Raw genomic sequence first — 21,077 nt, forward strand, 5'->3', positions numbered from 1 at the left:
ATAGCAGCATAGACCCGAAGATATCAACCTCTCTGTCTGTTTGTTTGTTTGTTTGTTTGTTTGTTTGTTTTGGGCGGGTGTTTTGACAGGAGGCGGAGATCTACTTCAAGATCAACATCAACTGCATCGACCCGCTCGGCCGCACAGCTCTGCTCATCGGCATCGAGAACGAGAACCTGGAGATCATCGAGCTCCTGCTGGGCTTCAGCGTGTACGTCGGCGACGCCCTTCTGCACGCCATCCGCAAGGAGGTGGTGGGAGCCGTGGAGCTGCTGCTAAATCACAAGAAGCCAAGTGGAGGCATGCAGGTTAGGGAAGTTTGGTCTGGGGGGCGGGGGGAGGAGGGGGAAGGGGTGGGCTCTGGAAGGGCTTTGTGTTAATTAGTCGGCCTTTTATTCATGAGGCGCTTGTGGCAGCGCGTCAGCATGCAGCCAGTGAGCCGCTGACACGGCTGGATGGTTCCCTGAGAGAATACGGCATCATTGATGTTTGCTCTTTTTGTGTTTTTCCCACAACCAGGCACTATCAGGAGTGTTTGGCTACTGTTGGATTTGCAGAAAAGACCATGCAGTGGTAAAACCAGATGGGATTTCAACCCAATTAAACAATACAGCAGTGATTTACATATTGATATCAATGTTTTAAACAAAAAAAAAAAAAAAAACTTCCAAGGCCTGATCGTCGATGCCGTTGGCATAAATCGACCTCGGAGGAATAAAGTGAGTGTTGAAGTGCAGCGTCAGCCACTAAGAAACAGGGGGAAGCTCATAAGTATCCAGCAGCCTGAAGCTCTTTGTTCCGTCCAAAATAACAGAGCATGTATTGTTGGTGACAACAGACAGCTGATATCTCAGAAAGCTGCCTTCATAGGCTTTTTCCCTGCTTTAGTGAAGCAGCAGTCCCCTTCAATGGGTGTGGATTTATTTTATTTATGTATTTCTTCCCTCAAAGATTGTACCTCATAATGTTTAAAAGTCATAAAAGGATCCGGAAAAAAACAAAACAAAGCCTTTTACTTCTGGCTTCAAGAGGCGCTTGTTCAGAAATGTAATTACCGTAATCAGAAGCAAAGAGAAACAATTGAAATAATTGCTGCCCACGTGTGCTGATTTCTCCCCACCTAAGGAGCATTTACCTGCTCCTGTTATGTGTGCAGTGTGCAAACAGCAGCCCATTCCCGTGTACATTCACAGCCTCCTGATGAGCTGCTGTAAAAATAAAAAAAATAAAAACCCACAAATGAGCAGATGATGTGGGCAGCTCCATGTGGCTTCCATGGATTTTGTCCTGTTCACAGTGAGAAAATAAAAACAGGAGGGATGAATGGAACAGCAAAAGAGATCTCACGCATGTGAGGCCAGACAGCTTGGGTGGGTTTGTGAAGTGGACGCGTAGGGAGGTGCAGGCAGCAGCTCTGACTCCTCAGCCGTGACATCATCCTCGGCTCCCCAGAGTTCCTCTTCACCTTGTTGCCCCCGTAAGATGACGCCCTCTCCCCTGCACGGCCTCCGTCACAGCGTAGATCACCCTGAGCATCATCCAGTTTGCGTTTGAGAGGTCGGTTGTCGTGGAGAATAGTGTCCTCTCCGTAGCAGAAGATTTATTAATGAGGTTATTTATCTTGTCTATTGCCTTTGCCAGAACTGTGTGTATTTGTCTCCTCGGGCCCGTCTGCATGATGTGCTTGCAGCCATCTGACAAGAGCAGCAGGCGCTTTATTTAATGCTTATAGAAGCTCGTTGGGAATAAGCGTCTTTTAAAGGAACGTCATGCATTATCCTCCCAGAGTGCAGATATACATCTGGCACCGAGCGCCCACTGCCTTTTCCTATTAAAAAGGGTTCTGGCTCATTGTTTTTGGTTTGTGAGTAGCAGAATCAAAGTCGCACAAACAGGGCTGCTTAAAAAGGCTGCTTTATTACCCTGCGTCGCACACAGGGCAGTGTCAGGCAAGCTTACACACCGCAGTGACGCTCAGAGCTTAAAGATGAATTAATCTTTTTCATCTGAGTTTAAACTTGCCAAAAAGAAAGAAAGAAAAAGAAAGAATTTTGCTTTTATCACAGATTTTTAAACGTGTCCTTTACATTTCATGAGCCTGTTTTCATCTTTAAGTTTCAATTTTCGCAAATTTGAGTTAAAAAATAAATGATAAAAAAAATAACAATATGCCTAATTTCAGTTTCTAAGCATCCATTACTAAAAACCCATAGATCAACTCTAGATTCATAATTAGATGAACCACATTTACTGGCATACAGCGGAAGTTAATCTTTTGTAGCTTTGGGGTTAAAATTCTCTCCTAGGTCAAGTAAAATGCAACATAGTAATAGAAGAACTAGAAGAAGAAGACGAAGAATATGAGCATGATTTAGTTCAAATGCATGAGCTGCATGCTTCCTTCTAGCATGAGTAAGACACAGGCATCGCAGTGATTAGTGGTCTGCGTTTGTTTCTTTCCTCCACTTTTCGCGTACTTTTCATTATCATAACTTCACACGTAGCAGCCCGCACTCCTCCTGCACAGTGTTTGGCCACATGCCAAAACTTTCAACAGAGTTTATTCCACGTCACTCCTGCTCCCACTAGGAGAACAAAGTATATAGATTAATAGATCAGACGTGGCTCGCTTCCACTGCTTGGAGCTGCTGCTGCCCTACACTACACTACACAGGTGATGATGTCGTTCTGACAGCACCACTTTTCACTCAAGTTAAAGTCCCGGTGATTGTCACATCCCAAAGGATGCGAAATTTGTTCGTATTTGACCCATCATCCCCTGAGGGAGCGCAGGGCAGCAGCGGTGCCGCGCCCGGAAATCAGTGGGTCATCACTGAAGTGTAATAATGGAAATGTCTTTGTTACAGATGGCTGTTCCCAAGATCATACTCCTCAATTTGCCAGTCCACTGAGGGTCACAGAGTTTAACTGTCACTATTTCCAAAAAAAACTTTTTAAAGGAAAACTGCACAGGAACAGAGTTACCGGAATCGAACCCACAACCTTCTTGCTGTGAGGCGGCAGTGCTAACCACTGCGCCACAGTGGGTAAAATTGAGATAAAAATGTGGATACATTCCAAAACTCAGGAAATATTTTACTCAAAATCAGTTTGAAAACACAATAACATTCAGGTGAAAGCAGTTCTCTTTGTATATTGTGTATATTCTCTGCATTGACGTTGCCAGGACAATAAATTCTTCACATGCCTCCCGTATCTAATCGCAAAGGGCTGATTTCCAGAATTGCATTGTTTTAGCATGCGCTCTCCGAAAAGTGGAGCAAGCACAAGAATTGAAGTCTGGACAGTCTGGAGACTCATAACATTGTTGGAAAACGTTTTGCAGCCTACAATTGACCAAAATCCCATTTTCCCACCAGTACATGTGCAGTTGCATTCGTCTTGCGATTGTGAAAACAGCCCCCACTCTAACTGGAGTCACATTATCCCATATCCTTTGTTTGTCCGTGTCAGGTTGTCAATTCGCTCACTGTCTCACAGCCTGCTTCACATCCTCTCGCTTTCCCTCACCCCCTTCCCCAAAGACCCAAAGAGAAAATAAGCCTTTAATTAGGAAGAGGTAAGAAATAGACCGGTTTTCCCCACTGCTGCTTCCAGCCGTGTGCTGCTGCTGAATGACATGTGGTCAGTAACAGCGGGTTTGCTGCAGAGGCTGATAAGACGGATAAGAAGCTTGAGTTTCTCATGAACATAACGCCCCCCTTTTTGTTGCACCGCAGCCTGAAACCTCAGCATTGGCGTCGTACCTTCATCTTTAACCAAAGGTGACATTTCAGCCTGCCGCTTTCTGAACAGTTTTTGCTGCAGCCTGGAGAAAAAGGCCCCGAACGGTGTATTTCGGCATCGCGAGTCTCGCTGTGAGGACCTTTTCAACTGCATTCATGGGTGAAAATTAAATCTCCCTGGCTCTGTGTGCGATCCGGCTCCTATCAGTGAAAACCTGACACACGAAAAAAGAGGCAGAGGCTTTAGAACTGAAAAAAGAAGGCACCGCTCTGAGAGCTTTACCCAGTAAATGTGTGATTAACGCTTTGATTCTTGCCCTCCATCCCTCAAAGGTGCCCCCTATCTTACTCGACAAGCAGTTCTCCGACTTCACTCCTGACATCACGCCCATCATCCTTGCCGCGCACACCAACAACTATGAAATTATCAAGCTCCTGGTGCAGAAAGGCGTGTCCATGCCGCAGCCCCACGAGGTGGGTGAACTTGTCTGCGTTTGTGTATTGAAACTGTCTTTATGTTTTGACATGACAAACAGCATCGCGCCCCTGGATCTCTAGACCTGCTTCAACAGTTAAGCAGAGGGAGCACTGCAGTGACCAACAAAATATTTGATTTATTATTTCGCCTTTCACCTGTTTATTACAAAAAAGTAAATTATTTGGCAAAGAAAACTGAGAAAAACCTATAAAGCCCTTTCAACTAACTGAGTGCCAGGCAGCTCTTAATATGATCTTAATCTTAATCATGATCATTTCCTGCTTTTTCAGTTGTTTTTGTAAAAAGAGAAATTCAAAAGTGAGTGAATAATACATAGATAAAGATAATAATTTGATTTTAGCATTAACATTTTTATTTTAAAGAGCTTACATACATTAAGTGTATATTAACCATCACAGAAACGTAAACATTTATTTTCACAGTTACCAATGCTGTTAGTTCAGGGCAGCTGTGGCACTAAACCTTTATATGCATGAGTGTTACAGATTTGCATGTTACAAAAAATGTATTGGATAATCCATTGAAATGGTTCGATTTCTGACATGTAAGCAGTGCTTCGTTTTAAAGGCATGAGCAGCAGATAGTTTACATAATGGAGGCAGCGCTTGCACTGCAGCAGCCTATTTTTAAACCCCGGTTAGCCTCATTCAAACGCGCTTTTTTGATGTTGCAGGTGCGGTGCAACTGTGTGGAGTGCGTGTCGAGCTCAGACGTGGACAGTCTGCGTCACTCACGCTCACGCCTAAACATCTACAAAGCGCTGTCGAGCCCCTCTCTGATTGCGCTCTCCAGCGAGGACCCCTTCCTCACGGCGTTCCGGCTCAGCTGGGAGCTGCAGGAGCTCAGCAAGGTGAAGATAAAGAGATAGAGCCGACGGAGCAGCAACTGAGGCTGCGGGTGGAGTTCACATTGAAACGTGTCAAAATTTGTCATTTTCACTAGTAAAGAGTATATACAAAATTTCCTAAACCACACTGTCCTGTATTCTAGTTAGAAATTGCTTGAATCCTTGTAATTTCCACACATCAGGCCCAAAAGTAAGCATTGCACCTGTAGTTACAGTACAATGCATGTGGTGTTTGGTCAAAATACCCTGAGGCCGCGTGTTAATGTGGAATTCCTACGTCCTAAACGTTACCATACCCTGAGGTGTGTTCCCAGGGGCTCTGTTTTTTCAAACCGTCGTGTCTGCATGTTTCTGAAGGTTGAGAATGAGTTCAAGTCGGAGTATGAGGAGTTGTCCCAGCAGTGCAAACAGTTTGCCAAGGACCTCCTTGACCAGACGCGCAGCTCCAGAGAACTTGAGATGATCCTCAACTACAGAGATGACTTCAACCTGCTGGATGAGGAAGGCAACAACGACCTGGCAAGACTCAAGCTGGCGATCAAGTACCACCAAAAAGAGGTGAGCTTTATGCGTAATGTGTGCTAATACGTGACTTATAGATTGCTTAATTGCCTTCCAATTGTCTTTTCCTTTTTTTGGTTATGAGGCATTTAACATTATGCATGACTCGATACTAGACTCAATTTACATGTTGGAATAGCACAACAGCTGCAATTCAACTTCTTTTTTTTTCAACTTTTATTTGTACAGCGCTAAATCATAACCAAAGGCGTCTCAAAGTGTTTTGTACAATCAGAGGAAAAAACAACTGGGCCCCCAGAGGAGGAAAGGTGCCACAGTGGCCAGGAAAAACTCCCATGTGGGAAGAAACCTAGACAAGATCCAGACCCAAGAGGGCCGTCATCTGCCTATGACCAGTTGGGGTGAAAGAGAGAGAGAGAGAGAGAGAGAGAGAGAGAGAGAGCGAGAGAGAGAGAGAGAGAGGCAGAAAGAGTGAGTTGCAGGGTTAACAGCAAAGCTCTCACAATATAGATGTAGATATATATAAATAAATGATTCAATTATAGAAATACAGAAAGCCACACATAAGTATATGAAGTATATCAATATAAACATGTAGATGTATATGAATAGATGTTGTTATGATGCATTTGACTTGGTGCTCAAGCTGCCATGCACAACGCGATTAGTTACCAACTCCAAAAGCCAATCAGGATTAAGTAAAATATGTTATTTTTGCCAAAAACAAAGCCTTCATTTCAGTTCTTTGATCTTATTTTACAGTAAAATCATCAATCGCTTAGATCAGGCATGGGCAAAGGGGGCCATATGCAGCCCGTTAAGATTTTTAATCCAGCCCTCTGAATTTGGGGAAATTATATTAATTGTCAGTAAGTCATGAAATAGCTTTATTCCATCCATTTTTTCAGAATTTTAAGGGTCATTTCAATAAAGAGCTAAATACTGTGGGGCTTCAAAGACATACAGTATTTTGTCATAACGCTTTTGTTCATTTTCAGTTGACATTAAAACATACAACATGATATCCCATGATATATTTTCTCTCCTATGAGGTGGGTCATCTGCTCCTGCTCCTTCCCCTCTGTCACATTTTAGAGCCCATTTTGGCGCATCAGTCAAAAAGCCTGCTACTGGCCTATCTATTCTTGAAATGCAGTTAAGGGCTTCTACTTCTACTTCCTTGCTACCTGGTTTTGTCACAACAAAGCAAACTGTGGGGTTACAGAAACTAATGGAATCCTAAAGTCGATTTAAAAAGCTTTTCTGTGGGAGGCTTTCTATATGGAGTGACACAGAAACACAGAGATTTCAGCTATGAAATCTGAGTGCCAGGTGTCCTGCAAGGAAGAAGGCAAATCGAAATTTCAGCATGACCGAGGTTTTATGACTCCTTCCTTGAAGAGCACAACAAACATTCACACACAACAGCAATGCTCCCGTTTATGCCCTTTTTGTAGGTTTCTATAACTGGAGGGAAATATCCTCAATTTGGCTATGAACAAAATTGTAAAACGCACACACACACACACACACACACACACGCACCTTACACAGAAAATCCTGTTAGTCAAGTGCATCTGAGCCCTTCTTGAACCTGGCTGGTGCTGTGCAAGTCTGATATGAGTGAAATGTGACCGTTTTAGCCTCATCAGTTGTGTTATGACAAAGAAACTGAGCATTTTGACTTGGATACCACATTCCTGAGGAGGTGTTTAGTGGGTGTTTGTTGCTTGAGGTCTTTTCACTCCACCAATGAATGTCTCCTCTTAAGGTGCCTGGCAAGACCGACGTGGTGATGACACATTTGCATCAGGTTCAGGATGTTGTGTTTTCGTCTGGCACTTTTGATTGGAACATATCTGCTTTGTTGCCTTTCTTGATGGCTACTGTCATACCGCCACTGTCACTATACTATTGTGTTTTGATTGTATCGTCCATTATTGGACAAAGAAAATGGAAAACATGAAAGAGGGGAATGTTCAGAGGATCTGCATAATGTCCTCATTTGGGACCTCACCTAAATGTAGGAAACGTTCCAAATCGTCCAAACCTCCATCACTCCCTTTGTGAATGTTGAAGACTTGACTCCAGGAAATAAGAGTAGAATTTTCTCTCTTCCTCTCGAGGCCACTCCGTTGCTGTAGGTTTCCGGTCTGACCACGGATGACGTGGTCGGTTTTGCAAGATCTCGCAACAGATTTTGTCAGATCTCGGAAAAGATTTTTGCGAGATTTTCACAATAAGCTAAGAAAACACTCCAAAGAAATTGAGGGAAAATCAAGGCAGTGGTTTAGCAGATATTACACATCAGAATTGTTCCGCTGAATCTGAAGGTGGGAGAAAAGTGTTGTGGAGGCCGTCGCGTTACACCCAGGAGCTCCCGGGATGATTCATTTGGCTGTCTTTCGCTGCGAGCTGTGTGCGGCTGTTAGAGCAGATGCACTGTTGGAGGTGTCCCAATTTATGTGGCAGCTGTTTTCCACTGTCATCCATGCAGCTGTCAAGACTAAAAAAATCTGGCAGATGCAGTTTGTGGAATCACAAAGGGAGCTTTGGGTAGAAGGACCCAGACGGACGCGGCAGTAGCCTCAGCCTGTTGGTGGCGCTGAGCCGTGAGCCTCCTGCCACCAACAACATGTCGCAGAGTGACTGGTCTCTTCCGAGTCCTGTCACTGACTCGACTCTCACCTGCGCTTGATGGAGGATGGCATCTCATCCGGGTTTTTCAAGAAACAATCTAGTTAAGCATACAGAAATGCGTGATGAAGAAATTTCCCAGATCTGTTGGATTTATTTTTCTCATTGTTCATCTGGGAAAAGGCCTCTGTGCAGGAAACGTTTGAAAAGGGTAGAGAAACAATCTGGGAGACGATTGTAAAAACCTTCTGGCAATCGTATTCAAATCACAACCAGTCTGATATTTTACTGCCAGTTGAGGCAGGGGCGGTAACAGCTTGAGGCTCCTTGACTCTACATGTGTGTCATCACCCTGTTGCCGCCGCCTCGGTAAACTCTCGCATAAGTCAGTCTAGAAGAACAGCAACAAACATCCTCCCCTACTTGCTCTTTTACCCCCATTTAATTTAAAATTGGCCTCGAGTTCTGGTCGACTCTGTCGGCTCTGAGCTGCTGCATCAGTGGCAGGATGATGCAGTCGTCAAGTGTGAAGGAGGAATTCTGCTGAGCCTCATCCCTGCAGCCTTACGTCCCCGCAGGGGTCATCGCTAATGTGCAATGTTCCAGTGCGTTATCAAGTGTGCAATAACTCAACTGCAATCCCACAAGTATTAGCGGAACTTTAAATTGAATCAGTAGATAACAGACTTGTGGCTGGCAAGATGGATAAACAGGATTTTAGACTTTGTTTTCTTCTTGTTTGGCTGCTCTTTATTGCTGCTTTTTTTAAAAACCTGCTGCCTTGATAAACCAAGAACCAGGTAACTGACAATAACAGATGCATGAAATCGAAAGGATATCGTGTCAGCGGTTTCTGTGCAGGCTGAAGGTGACACCAGCACAAACACACACAAATACACACAGGGGTAATGACAGTGATTGCCGGTCCTCATGATCCTGGAACCAGACAGTATTTCACTCCCTGCAACATGTGCGGTTAAATTGATTCTCAGCTGGAAAGCAGAGGCAAACTGTTTTTTCTTTGTTTTATTTTATTTCATTAAATTTATTTTTGTTTTGTTTTGTTTTTTCTTGGCATTGAGCCAAACTACCGCAGCCATTTTGTCTGCGGTTTGATCGCCACTCATGTCCCTCAGGCAGACACTGGAACTCTCATAATTGGACAGACATTCAGCCTCCGCGTGTATGAGTGTGTGCGTGTCTCTGTCAGTGTGTGTGTGTGTGTGTGTGAGAGAGAGAGGGTTGTGTTAAAAAACAAAAGGCCAGTTCCCCTCTTTAACCCTCCTCTGTGCGGAGTGTGTGTGTTGGTGATCACCTCCCTGTGGTGTGTGTATTTCGGCTGTGCTGCTGCTGCGCTCGCACCGGGTTTGGAAAGGCAATTCTGAACGGTCTGAAGAGAATCTCCACAGGACAGCCAACTAAGTAGCAGAGCAAACAGAGGAAGCGGCGGCTTTGATGCAGCGGGAGGCCAAATCAGATAAATACACTCTGAAACTCGCGCATTAAAAGTGGTGATTATCCTCGCCGCCTCCCTCAGGGTGTTACCAGCAAATTACACCCATTTGTCTTATAGACTTTAAAAAAAAAAAATCATAAATGAGTTCATTAAATTTTCACAATCTGAGCTTCAACAAACTACTCGTGTGCATTAAAATAGTGGAAGTTGGATGCTGTGGCGTTGTATGTGACGTCTCGTTAAAACTGCCGTTCACTCCTTCAAGAGTTTATTTTTTCTGCGCATTTTGGTTTGTTTTTTCAATGCACTGATAAGAATATGTCTGAAGGAGCTGGGTGACAGAAAATAGAAAACACGTCTCTCACTCATCCGCAGTTGTCATCTGCCTTTATATTTCAGTCTATTTCCTCTTTGTTAGAAGAAATTGCAACGTCCCAGTGCTCGCCATTGATTTTTTTTTTCTGTTCCGTTTAGTTAATCCTTCAAACTGCAACACAAATTGTTCTGAGCTTCTAGAATTCCCTATGTTTTGATCTGCTTACCTTTTCCCTTCGATTTGTGCTATCCTGCACACTGGTACTGGTCATTGCTGCTAATTTTATTTTCATTACTTATGCATCATCTTTGCGATACCGCTTTTGACTTTGCTGTCTTTTGCTGAGGACAAAAAAAGCCCATCCGCTGCCTGTTTTCAGACGTGTCAGACAGTCAGCTCAGATGCATTAAAGGTGCCAGACAGGTGCGCCTTCATCACTGCGTGTCAGTTGAATGGGTTCATGTTTTCCTGCTGCGAGGTGGACGAGTCCCCGCCAGAACAACTCGGAGGCATTGATTTTAGTTCGACGTTTTGCCTCAACCTGACTGTTGCATCTTGACTGAGGGTCGAGCGGGTGCTGAGCATCATTTTTAAATGTGTAGCGAAACCATTGGACAGGAGATCAGTTATTCACGTGGCTGAGTTGCACCAGGGTGGATTGAAGTCAGTGGCGTTTCGCTGCAGGTGGTGATGGAGGTTCGTCAGCAGGATTGAGCTGATGAGCTGATTGCAGACAGGTGAGGGTGGAGGTGAGGTGGCCTGAACTATGCAGAGGACCACACACCATCACCACTGCAAACCAAGAAGCACATAAGAAAGAGGAAAGACACTGCAGAGAACGGAGCTTGAAGGAAATCACATTACCCTTATAAAGAAAAAGAAATATATATATATATATATGCCTTCCATTTAATCTGTAGTCGACTTTGACCTCTTCCTTTATCTGCCGGTTCAGCCGCCTCACTTTAAAAAATAAGCTCAAATTGAGCAGCTTTGTAAGAAAGTCTGGTGAAATTGCGAGGCTAAATCTCAAAGAGCTCTTATTCTTACAGAGGCGCAGCGGGCAGGGAGGCCAAATCCATCCTCACTGACCTAAATCACACTCTTGTTTCTGGTGGAACACAGGCTGTCGCCGTCTGGTTACAGGTGTATCGCACCAGAAAGAAATCAGGGGGCTCATTAGTTAGTGTTGCTGTTACGACCCCAGTGCAGTGGGTCTGTGTGTGGTACCTGTCTCTCCTCCCCCTTACCAGGGCCCTCCTCCACCTGTGCCATGTTACCATATATGGAAGTGTAGAAAGGGGAGAGAGAGAAAGACGGCGAGGGTTGAAAGTCGGGTTTGGATTTAGTCTGTGTGATAAGTAGGTTCAGGTGGAACCGAGTCAAAGACAGTTTGCAGAGAGACTGTGTATTTTGGATTACCTGGGCCCTGTGTTGTTTAAATATTATGTTTTATAATTGTGTTTCCTTTTTTTATTTTATGAAAGAGAGCTAGTTCTTACACTGCTTTTGTCCTGTGTACTCCTCTTCTCCCGGTTCATTCTTTGTTACTCCTAATTCCCTCGGTTCGCCATATGGAGAACATAACACTTACTATCAGCTTAACTTGATCTTTATCTTATAAACGTAAATATTGCACATATGCTTTCCATGCATCATCAGGCTGCTGTTATTTATTCTCTGCTGGCTGTTCAACAGATTGCACATCATGGGGAAAATAACGTTTGCCAAATGTGCTCCACCTGCAGGAAATAAGAGAACAATCTCTATCGGTCTCTGGCATTGACAGGTTTCATTTATGTTTGTCAGAAGTACAAAAACATAAAACAACCAACCACATTTTCAGTTTCAGCATCACCTGCATTCTTTTGCTGAGCACTTGCACATTCAACACTTGCCTCTGCGTTATTGTGAGTTATTTCTCCAATAAAGGAGGTCCGAGTCTGGTTCTGTGGCAGCGGCTCTACACTGCTTTAACAATCAGCAATTAGCAGAGATTATCCTATAAATCAATTTGTGTGATAATACTACTTCTCTCTCTCTCTTTCTCTCACTCTCTCTCTCTCCTGTGGCAGTGGGAAGCAGACATCTGTCAGGGAGCTTGCACGTCCGTTGCCAGATCTTCTCTGAGATACTCGTAGTCATCATTTACACTGCATCCTTGGACATCCTATTAAAGGGAAAACCTGGCTCTGGCGTGGATGTCAGTCAAAACATGTATTTATTGCAGGGAGAGGAAACATAGAAGCCCTCAGCAGACTGCTTGGCCCGGATTACTTAGCTGACATCTGCATGCCTCCCCCACGGGATGACATTTATGGTTAAGTCCACCATCTTTGGGAAGTGCTATTGCTGCTCTGAGTCAAAAGGGACGTATCAGATGTCAGGCTGCTGGAATGCAGCTGGGACAACATGCTTGCACAAGCAGGAAGCCCCCCCCCCCCCCCCCCCACACACACACACACACTCCCAACCACCTTTCCACCTTTCGTCATTCACGACACCCAAGGCCTCCGCACGGTGTCGAAGAAAAGGCTGCGTGACCCATTTTTCCACCAAACGGCAGCGGCCGCTGACGGCATTGGTGGAAGGTTTGGAGAAAAGAGATGGATGGGTGAATTAATCATGTGTCTTCTTTGAGAAAACCGTGACAGCCAGGGTCACGGCCAAACACATCGAAGGCCATCAGTACAATATTTATTGATAACTTTGCTGCCATAAATTTTTGCAACTCTGTTCAGCTCGTAAGCACATGAATTCTATCTGGCTTGTGGAAATATATACATATATATATGTGTATACATATATATATATGTATATATATATATATATATATATATATATATATATATATATATATATATATATATATATATATATATATATACATATATATATATGTTTGTGGTAATATGTATATATATATATATATATATATATATATATATATATATATATATACATATATATATATATATATATATATATATATATATTCTTTTTTTTTGATATTGTGCTAATATGAGCACAGTAGAAATTAAATTTCAGTCCTTTAGATGCCAAATACTATAAATGCAGTCAATAAAATCTGCTAATGTTAAGTAAATGAATTTTCATCTAATCAAACAACCAACCAAAGCCATACACTTCTGCAAGTTAAGTGTATTTGCAGTATTTGCATTTGAAAAAAATGAAGGAGGAGCAAAAAATAAATAAATAGAGACTCATCTTCAGGGACACAAGTTCAATATATTTAATTAAAAAAGGATAAACCAGGTTCAGAAGAGTTCAGCATGGTGTTAGCTGTCCTGTCAAAAATCAATGACATTGTGTTATGTGCTAAGAAGGAGCTCTTTCACGATACCTTTTCTATTAAAAATGATGACAGACTTTTCAATAAGGTTTCTCACCTTATTAGCCTCCATTAAGTAACCACCAGGCTGCCCTCTATGTTCGCTGCTGTTAAGATTTTCCGTGGACGGTATATCTTAGTTCGGCACACCGCAGAGGCACCAATGGCAGAGTAATCTGCCCGGCAGGGAGACATTCAGCCTGAACAGCAACCGTAAGTGAGAAGCGGTAAAAATTGAAGAATTGTATTGCTCGCGTCTTAAGACGGTGCTCCCATGAGAGTTGTAAGAGAAAAGATCAAAGTTTCCCTTAAATAGAGCCGCCCTCCTCTCCTAGAGGCGGAATTTATTAGAAAATGGAGCATGCGGCTCAGTTTTAATGTCATTCAGTGTTGACGGGAAAATGTAAAGGCTTCCTCTATTATTGTGCAATGTTCAGTATGAACATGATGTTCATACTGTCTTACCGATGAACCTGCCGTCCTATCAGAGAGCCCTCTCTTAAGTCCCCAACCTCTGTGCCTCATTTTGAGGAAATCACTGTATTCTTTTCATGTCCCTCATCTCAAAAAGAAATAAAAAACCTCTTGCACCTCTTCTGTAAGTCATTATACTCAGACCCCAACACAGTGGGGCCCTGCGGTTCCCATGGTAACAAGGCTGCCGAGTTGGGGGGAAACTGCTGGACTGCACATTGACTTCAACGCTGTGGCTGGTTATGATGTTTCACCTTGAGTTGTGCCACTGTGGTGCGTTTGGGTTTGCACAATCACTTTAGCACTTTTTTGTGCTAAAGGGTTCAGCCTCTACGTGAGTGTGTGTGTGTGTGTGTGTGTGTGTGTGGCCGATTCAGTTAATAAATAAATGGATACCACCAAAGTGATGATTACCAAAATTGTACTCTTTTTTTTGATCGATCATCTCGATTGGCAGTGTTGGGAAAGTTTACTCTCTGCATTATTAGTTCAAAGTTCAGTTAAAAAAAATTAATTAATCAACTAATACTGTTGATTGTTGATAATCAAAAATTTTGAGTTCATGGTTCCAAAAATGAACTAGTTCATATTATTTTCTTCATTCTTTCAGTATGTTGTTGTGAGTGATTAATTTTCAATATAAGTAATGTAGTTTTGCAGAGATGTGTTGTTAATACCTCTAAAAAATGTTGGGTTTTTTTTGTTGTTTTTTCTGAATGTGTTTGTTCTAAATTGGAACTTGCCGCAGGGAACAATGCTGGCATATGGTCACTGCAGCTTCATTCCCAGTTTGAAGGCAGCCTCAGGCTGATGCTGCCTCCCAGCAGGCTAACATTCTGCTTTTACTCCATTGATTTATGAGGTTTGTTTGACTCATCCCGGTGTGTCTACCAGATGTTAAGAATAACTCCAAACTTTTTCTTCCCTCCTCTCCAAGTTTGTTGCGCAGCCCAACTGCCAGCAACTTCTAGCGTCCCGCTGGTACGACGAGTTCCCCGGCTGGAGGCGACGCCACTGGGCAGGAAAGTTCTTCACCTGCGTCTTCATCGGTCTGCTCTACCCTCTGTTCGCTCTCTGCTACCTCATGGCGCCCAAGAGTCGCTACGGCCTCTTCATCCGCAAGCCTTTCATCAAGTTCATCTGCCACACGGCCTCCTACCTGACTTTCCTCTTCCTGCTGCTCCTGGCATCCCAGCACATTGTCACCACAGAACAGGACCGGCAGGGACCTGCACCCACTGCTGTGGAGTGGATGATCCTGCCTTGGGTCCTGGGTGAGAAAACAACACACACACACTTATATATAATCAAGTTGGGGCTTTGTCAATCAGTGGCTCAATTCCCTCGTTGATGTTTTCTGCCGTCATTGTGCCATCATTCACACCAGACAGCCTTTTGCTGTGTTCACTGTTGTGTTGTTGCTGCCGCTCTCCCTGTCCAGGATTCATCTGGGCCGAGATCAAACAAATGTGGGATGGAGGTTTCCAGGATTACGTCCACGACTGGTGGAACCTGATGGACTTTGTCATGAATTCTCTCTACTTGGCCACCATTTCGCTCAAGATCGTGGCCTACATCAAGGTGCATTGTTGACTTTCTGTCAGAGTGACACAAGTGTTCACTGTTATACTCACCATTTTTTTTAAAAATGTACACCATGTCTTGCCCTGTTCAGTACAGCGGCAGCAAACCCAGGAACCAGTGGGAGATGTGGCACCCGACGCTGGTCGCTGAGGCGGTGTTCGCCATCGCCAACATTTTCAGCTCACTGCGACTCATCTCGCTTTTCACAGCCAACTCTCACCTGGGACCTCTGCAGATCTCCTTGGGGAGGATGCTCCTGGACATCCTCAAGTTCCTCTTCATCTACTGCCTGGTAAACATGGGAACGGCAGAATAAAGAGAACACGTGGACTGAATGTAAGAAGTATGTGTTTACTTGCTCGCACCCTTCTCTTCTTCTCCACAGGTCTTACTGGCGTTTGCCAACGGCCTCAACCAGCTGTACTTTTACTATGAGACCAAGGCGGAGAAAGGAAAGTGCAAAGGCATCCGCTGCGTGGAGCAGAACAACGCCTTTTCAACGTGAGTTCACACTCATCCTACCCCCCCATGTGTTGCGCAGACGTGTGACGTTGTGAATTCAAGTGGCAAACCACAAGAACAAGCATGTTTGTTGTTGTTACTATACTTGCAAAATGTGTAAAGACTCTTCAGATGCTTGGGAGATTTTTATTTACAGGGTAATTCCTTCAATTGACATCCAGCCAACCAAGTGCAGCCATGCATTAAACACCTCTGCTGCAGGTTGTTTGAGACCCTGCAGTCTCTCTTCTGGTCAATCTTCGGTCTGATCAACCTCTACGTGACCAATGTGGATCCGGACCATCAGTTCACAGAGTTCGTTGGTGCCACGATGTTCGGTACCTACAACATCATCTCGCTGGTGGTGCTCCTCAACATGCTCATAGCCATGATGAACAACTCCTACCAGCACATTGCGGTGAGCGCCCATGCAAAACGTTGCAGACTGAATAAAAAGAGCATACATGATTCATGGAGTAAATAAGAGTCGGTGTTTGCAATGTGTCCGATCTGGGGTGATCTTGGTTGCAGGATCATGCAGACATTGAATGGAAGTTTGCCAGGACGAAGCTGTGGATGAGTTACTTTGAGGAAGGGGCCACTCTGCCGCCTCCCTTCAACATCATCCCGAGCCCCAAGTTGGTCTGGTACCTGATGCGGTGGCTGAAGAGACAAGTGTGCAAAAGGACGAGGTCCAAACGGCCTGAAACTATCGGCACTCTTGGAGTGAGTTTGGAGTCAGGAGCACAGGAGCAATGTTTTCTTTAAAATTGGTATTAGACACCTTTTTATTACAAAAGTGTCCAAAACTGACTATTAACAAACGTGGCAGCGCTGGATTGGCTGCTGCACGAATCAACCGGCCTAAAACATCAGCTGTCTGACAGCCTAAGAAGGAAAAATTGCCTTTTTTCAAAAAACTTAATTGTTATTATTTGTGCAGTCAGTCGTGTGAGAGAAGCGGGCCTGGACCTTTTTGTTAACTCTCGCAAAAGAAAACGAATTGGAGGAATTGTGCGATTAACATGTCAGAAGCTGCTGCTTCCCATCAGCGTGTGTCATTTATTTCTCTCTCTCGCTCTCTCTCTCTCCATCTCTCGCTCTCGCTCTCTCTCTCCCTTTCTTCTGTCTTTTTTCCTTGCAGAGGCGGGCGGCAGAAAACCTGAGGATAAACCATCAGTATCAGGTAAATGTGGGGTCATTTGAAGTGGGCTGAAATTGCCGCAATCCATTTGGCTTCTTTGTCTTTCACCTTTCCAGTCCGTCAATAGCAGACTTTACCACTGTCACTGGTAATAGGCAGAACAATTACGCTCAGTGGGATGCTCTTCACTCTCGTCTGAGCTTTAGAGGATTGTCAATTTGCCCCTTTTTGGAGGTGGAAAATGTGGTATTTTGCAAAGAAAATACAGGTTCAAATGGCAAATTTTGTTGTGTATTGTTGTATTTAGTACAAAGGTATGCTGATTGGAACACACCTTCTGTATATGAAAAGAGTCCATCATGCTCAAAGTGCTGTTTTTCTCTTTTTTTTAATATCCCATGTAGGAGGTTCTAAGAAACTTGGTCAAACGTTATGTGGCTGCAATGATCAGAGACGCCAAGACAGAGGAAGGCCTGACTGAAGAGAATTTTAAGGTGAGAGGGTTTTTTTTTTTTTAGCTATCGAGGAACTCAGTTCAGCTGCTTAGTTAAAAAAGAATCTATGTAACAGAAGCCAAAATATGCTAATGAAACAAGAGCTACTAATATGAACATAAACAACTATTTATGCTGTTTTAATATTATGTTAAAGTGAAGAAAATCACCATTGAAAAATAGACAGACAAACATACACAAGGTGTCTGAAGGAATTACAAGAAAACGCATCATCACTTTATTTTACCATTGCATTTTATTCACTTAGTATTGACTTTACATCGATCAGCGCTCTGTGGTTGCAGACTACATGGCTTTAATTAAGTCAAATCCACCTTCTCATCATGCTTCACTCTCATTGTCTCGCTCCAGGAGTTGAAACAGGACATCTCCAGCTTTCGTTACGAGGTGATGGGCATGATGAAGACAGGCAAGCCGGCTCTTCAGGGGGCCACCTCGGTGGACTCCAGTCTTCCCTTCTCCGGCTCATCGCTGGAAGGTCCCACCAGCTCCCACTGCGGCCAGGCCAAGAGCAAACTCAACCGATTCAAGATCATCACGTCCATCCTCAAGCAGGGCGGCTCCACAGCTTCACCCAGGCCACCTGAAGCCTCCAACGGGCTACCTAACGGAGTCCTGTCCCTAGTCCCTGCTGAGGGCTCGGAGGAAAAGTTGGACTTTCCAACCGACATCACCGACTTTGGCTCGTTCCAGAAACATCAGCAGGAAGGAGGCGGAACCGGGACAGGGGCAGGAGAGGTTCCTAGACAGAGGAGCTCGGTGAGAGAGGAACAGCCCAGTGTTTCCGGGGAAGATGGGCCACGCAGAGATCACAGGGCGGAGAAGGAGGAGGACAGTGAGGGACTTTTGGAGAAACAAACAGAGGAAAATTCCACGTTTAATGAGGCCCGGCACGAAAATAATGAGCTCTTGAACACTGTTGGCAGCTTTGATGACAGCAGGAAGGAGGAAAGAGAAGGAAAGAGCACAGAGAGTTTCACCAGCAGTGACTCGGTAGCTGGTGGAATTCTGTCAGAGGAAACAAAAGACACCGAAATATAAGCACAGGGCAAAGCGATAGCAGCCTGAAGACAGAGACTGACAATCAACGGGAGATTCTGCTGAGGATGTTGGATTCATGTGGACCGACTTTCCCGGTTACGACTGAACAGATGATCAGATATGATCTGTGGAGACTCAGGGAGGCCATCGGTTGACGTGCGTTAAAAGTCCCACATTGTGTAAAAAACACTTTGCCAGTGTTGTACCCGTGTTTCGTAAAGGATTGAAAAATCCACCCTTTGTGATGTCATAGGGGGGCAGAAACACCACTCCCGGGTTTTTGACAACACCGTTAGCCTCCTAATGATGTGGGACCATTAAATGTGGGTGGCGGTGGCGGCAAACTGAGCTCCGATGCAGAGATTTAGATTCTAAGATAAAGGTAATTCTAACCATTCTCTCTTTTCAATCCTCTTCACCCTTTGGTCAAACTGAGATGCGTCGCCCTTTTGATTTGATTAATCACTTCATTGTTGCGTCATCATCATCCAACTCAAAATATTCTCTACCTCTTTTACTTTACACATTTTTATCTTCAAACTTTCTGAATCCTTACCACAGTCTATAGCAATAGTATCTTCTGTTTTAGACCCGGCTTTCTGCCTTACTCTGTCCGTTTTTGCACTTTATTCCGCCGCGTGCGTCACTAATTGTACAACAGCGTCTGTTTTTTTCTATGCAAAAATAGCCAACAACCTGGGATTGTCTTTTCTCTTGCAGGAAGTTACACGTTACCACTGACTGTTTTGGATGGAATGTGAAATACCCTCAAAGCATAGTTATTCAGTATATAAGCAAGCATATCGACCAGTGCAACATATTATTCATGTTCGCTTTGACTTACAAAAGTGATATTTTGGACAGATTTTCAGTTTTTAACTTGTAGCTGTAGATTTAAAGTTAGTTTGTATGAATTATGACCAAAATAGAAAACAAAGGTATATAATAAATCGATTATTTGGCGTAAATTGTACTTGAATTCATTTCAGAAAAGCCCAGTTTACTTTACAGCTACCTATTCATTTTTGGAACAGCTCTAATTTCTCTTTGGGGACTTTAAGAGTGACATGTAAAAGGAAACATAAAGCGTATGTATGATTTATGCACCACAACAATCAATGACGTTGCTAGTTGCAGTATAGGTTAAGAAGTTAAATCCATCTTTGACAAGTTGGGAACATGTTTAGTTTAGTAGTTGTTTGTAAGAGGAGCGACTGTGCTTGAATTCCTAAATGATTTTCCTAAATCATGAAAGGGGAAGAGGAGGACATTTTTATTACATCGTCAACGCATTCGAAACTCAACTTTTTTCCTACAAAATGGATAAATGACCTGCAAAACTGTGACTTGTGTCTTCACAGATACGTTTTTGATGCCGCTGTCTCATTCCGGCAGCTCGGGGGCACGTGTGTTTTCATTCAGCAAAGATTTGATCAGCCACACAAAAAGGGTCTGTGTGAAATATGCATAGCTGTGATGAAGCGAAGCTTCACGCGTGATCAAAAGGACGTGCACAAAAAAAAAAAGAAAAAGAAAAATCGCTTGCGGGTTTCCGATAGATCCTCCGTCTGCACTAAATCAAGGCTGTCGCGTATACAGAGAGACGGATGAGACGCGCTCAGGGTGGCAGGACGGGCTCCTCTGCAGCCTCGGTGCCTGCAGGCTCACGCAGTAGCATCACTGTCACGCAGTCAGACAGCTGTTTTTGAAGTTTTTATTCGTCATGAAATATTAAAATGCGCATACATTCTATAGTGTTTGCACTTTGGCTGCAGATGATGACAACTTGGAACCAACGACTCAACCTAATTCCACTTGAGAGGCGGAAAATGTTTTTTTTTTTTTTGTCTATTCTAAAGATGCGTTATTATCCCGCGTATTGCACACCATCGTCACCAGAGCGCCTCCTCGGCTGTAATGGCGTGTATTCCACACTAGGGGGAGATGTCACAAAAGAAAGACGGTCTCATCCTCTGCGTCAAGCGAGGAACTTTCAGGAGATCACGGCCTGTTGTTGTTACTGTTAGAACTTTTCTGTAACGCAGACTGGGCTAAAAGTGTCTTTCCGTCTTTCCCTCAAGTGCTGAGATAGCATCATAAACAGGAAGCCGTCTCCAGTCTGTGTGCGTGTGTGTGGTGGTGGTGGGGGGGCTCAGCCCTCCACAGGAGCTAAAGAATTCAAATGAGTTATCAGTATGTGCGACCCTAAGTGTGCTGTGGGGTTAGTTTACGAATCTGCTTTGACTTTGTGCTGTGGCTGATATGCTGATCACACAGAGCTTTTTGTTTTTAAATCGGGCAGGAAAACTTTTTATTTTTGCTATGCTCCTGCCCGTTTGACAACATCTGTGGCAAAATACTCTTCTCAGCCGCCAGCAGGGCCAAAGAGCGGTAATGTCTCAGTCTCCGTCTCTAACCTGTCCGCAAGCCTCTGACCTCCACC

The 21,077-nt window shown here is 44.0% G+C and overlaps 2 protein-coding genes across 2 annotated transcripts in view; one reads left to right on the top strand and one right to left on the bottom strand.

Moving 5' to 3' along the window:
* trpc4a (transient receptor potential cation channel, subfamily C, member 4a) overlaps positions 1-19,550 on the top strand; it is a 23,719-nt gene extending 4,169 nt beyond the window's left edge. Inside the window, exons 3-15 of the mRNA XM_076031682.1 lie at positions 90-308; positions 4,080-4,220; positions 4,919-5,095; positions 5,450-5,650; positions 14,787-15,123; positions 15,291-15,430; positions 15,525-15,725; positions 15,819-15,934; positions 16,157-16,352; positions 16,466-16,660; positions 17,079-17,120; positions 17,483-17,572; positions 17,945-19,550. Coding sequence (XP_075887797.1) covers positions 90-308; positions 4,080-4,220; positions 4,919-5,095; positions 5,450-5,650; positions 14,787-15,123; positions 15,291-15,430; positions 15,525-15,725; positions 15,819-15,934; positions 16,157-16,352; positions 16,466-16,660; positions 17,079-17,120; positions 17,483-17,572; positions 17,945-18,634 — 2,745 coding nt within the window. The 3' untranslated portion in view covers positions 18,635-19,550. The remainder of the gene's footprint in view (positions 1-89; positions 309-4,079; positions 4,221-4,918; positions 5,096-5,449; positions 5,651-14,786; positions 15,124-15,290; positions 15,431-15,524; positions 15,726-15,818; positions 15,935-16,156; positions 16,353-16,465; positions 16,661-17,078; positions 17,121-17,482; positions 17,573-17,944) is intronic.
* LOC142892105 (FRAS1-related extracellular matrix protein 2-like) overlaps positions 1-21,077 on the bottom strand; it is a gene marked incomplete at its 3' end in the record, with an annotated part of 84,238 nt that overhangs the window by 48,847 nt on the left and 14,314 nt on the right. The gene's annotated exons all lie outside the window — the stretch shown is intronic.

This window comes from Nelusetta ayraudi, unplaced genomic scaffold (genome assembly GCF_046127955.1).
Source record: "Nelusetta ayraudi isolate G7.1 ecotype Tasmania unplaced genomic scaffold, CSIRO-AGI_Nayr_v1 ptg000033l, whole genome shotgun sequence".
NCBI lineage: Eukaryota > Metazoa > Chordata > Actinopteri > Tetraodontiformes > Monacanthidae > Nelusetta > Nelusetta ayraudi.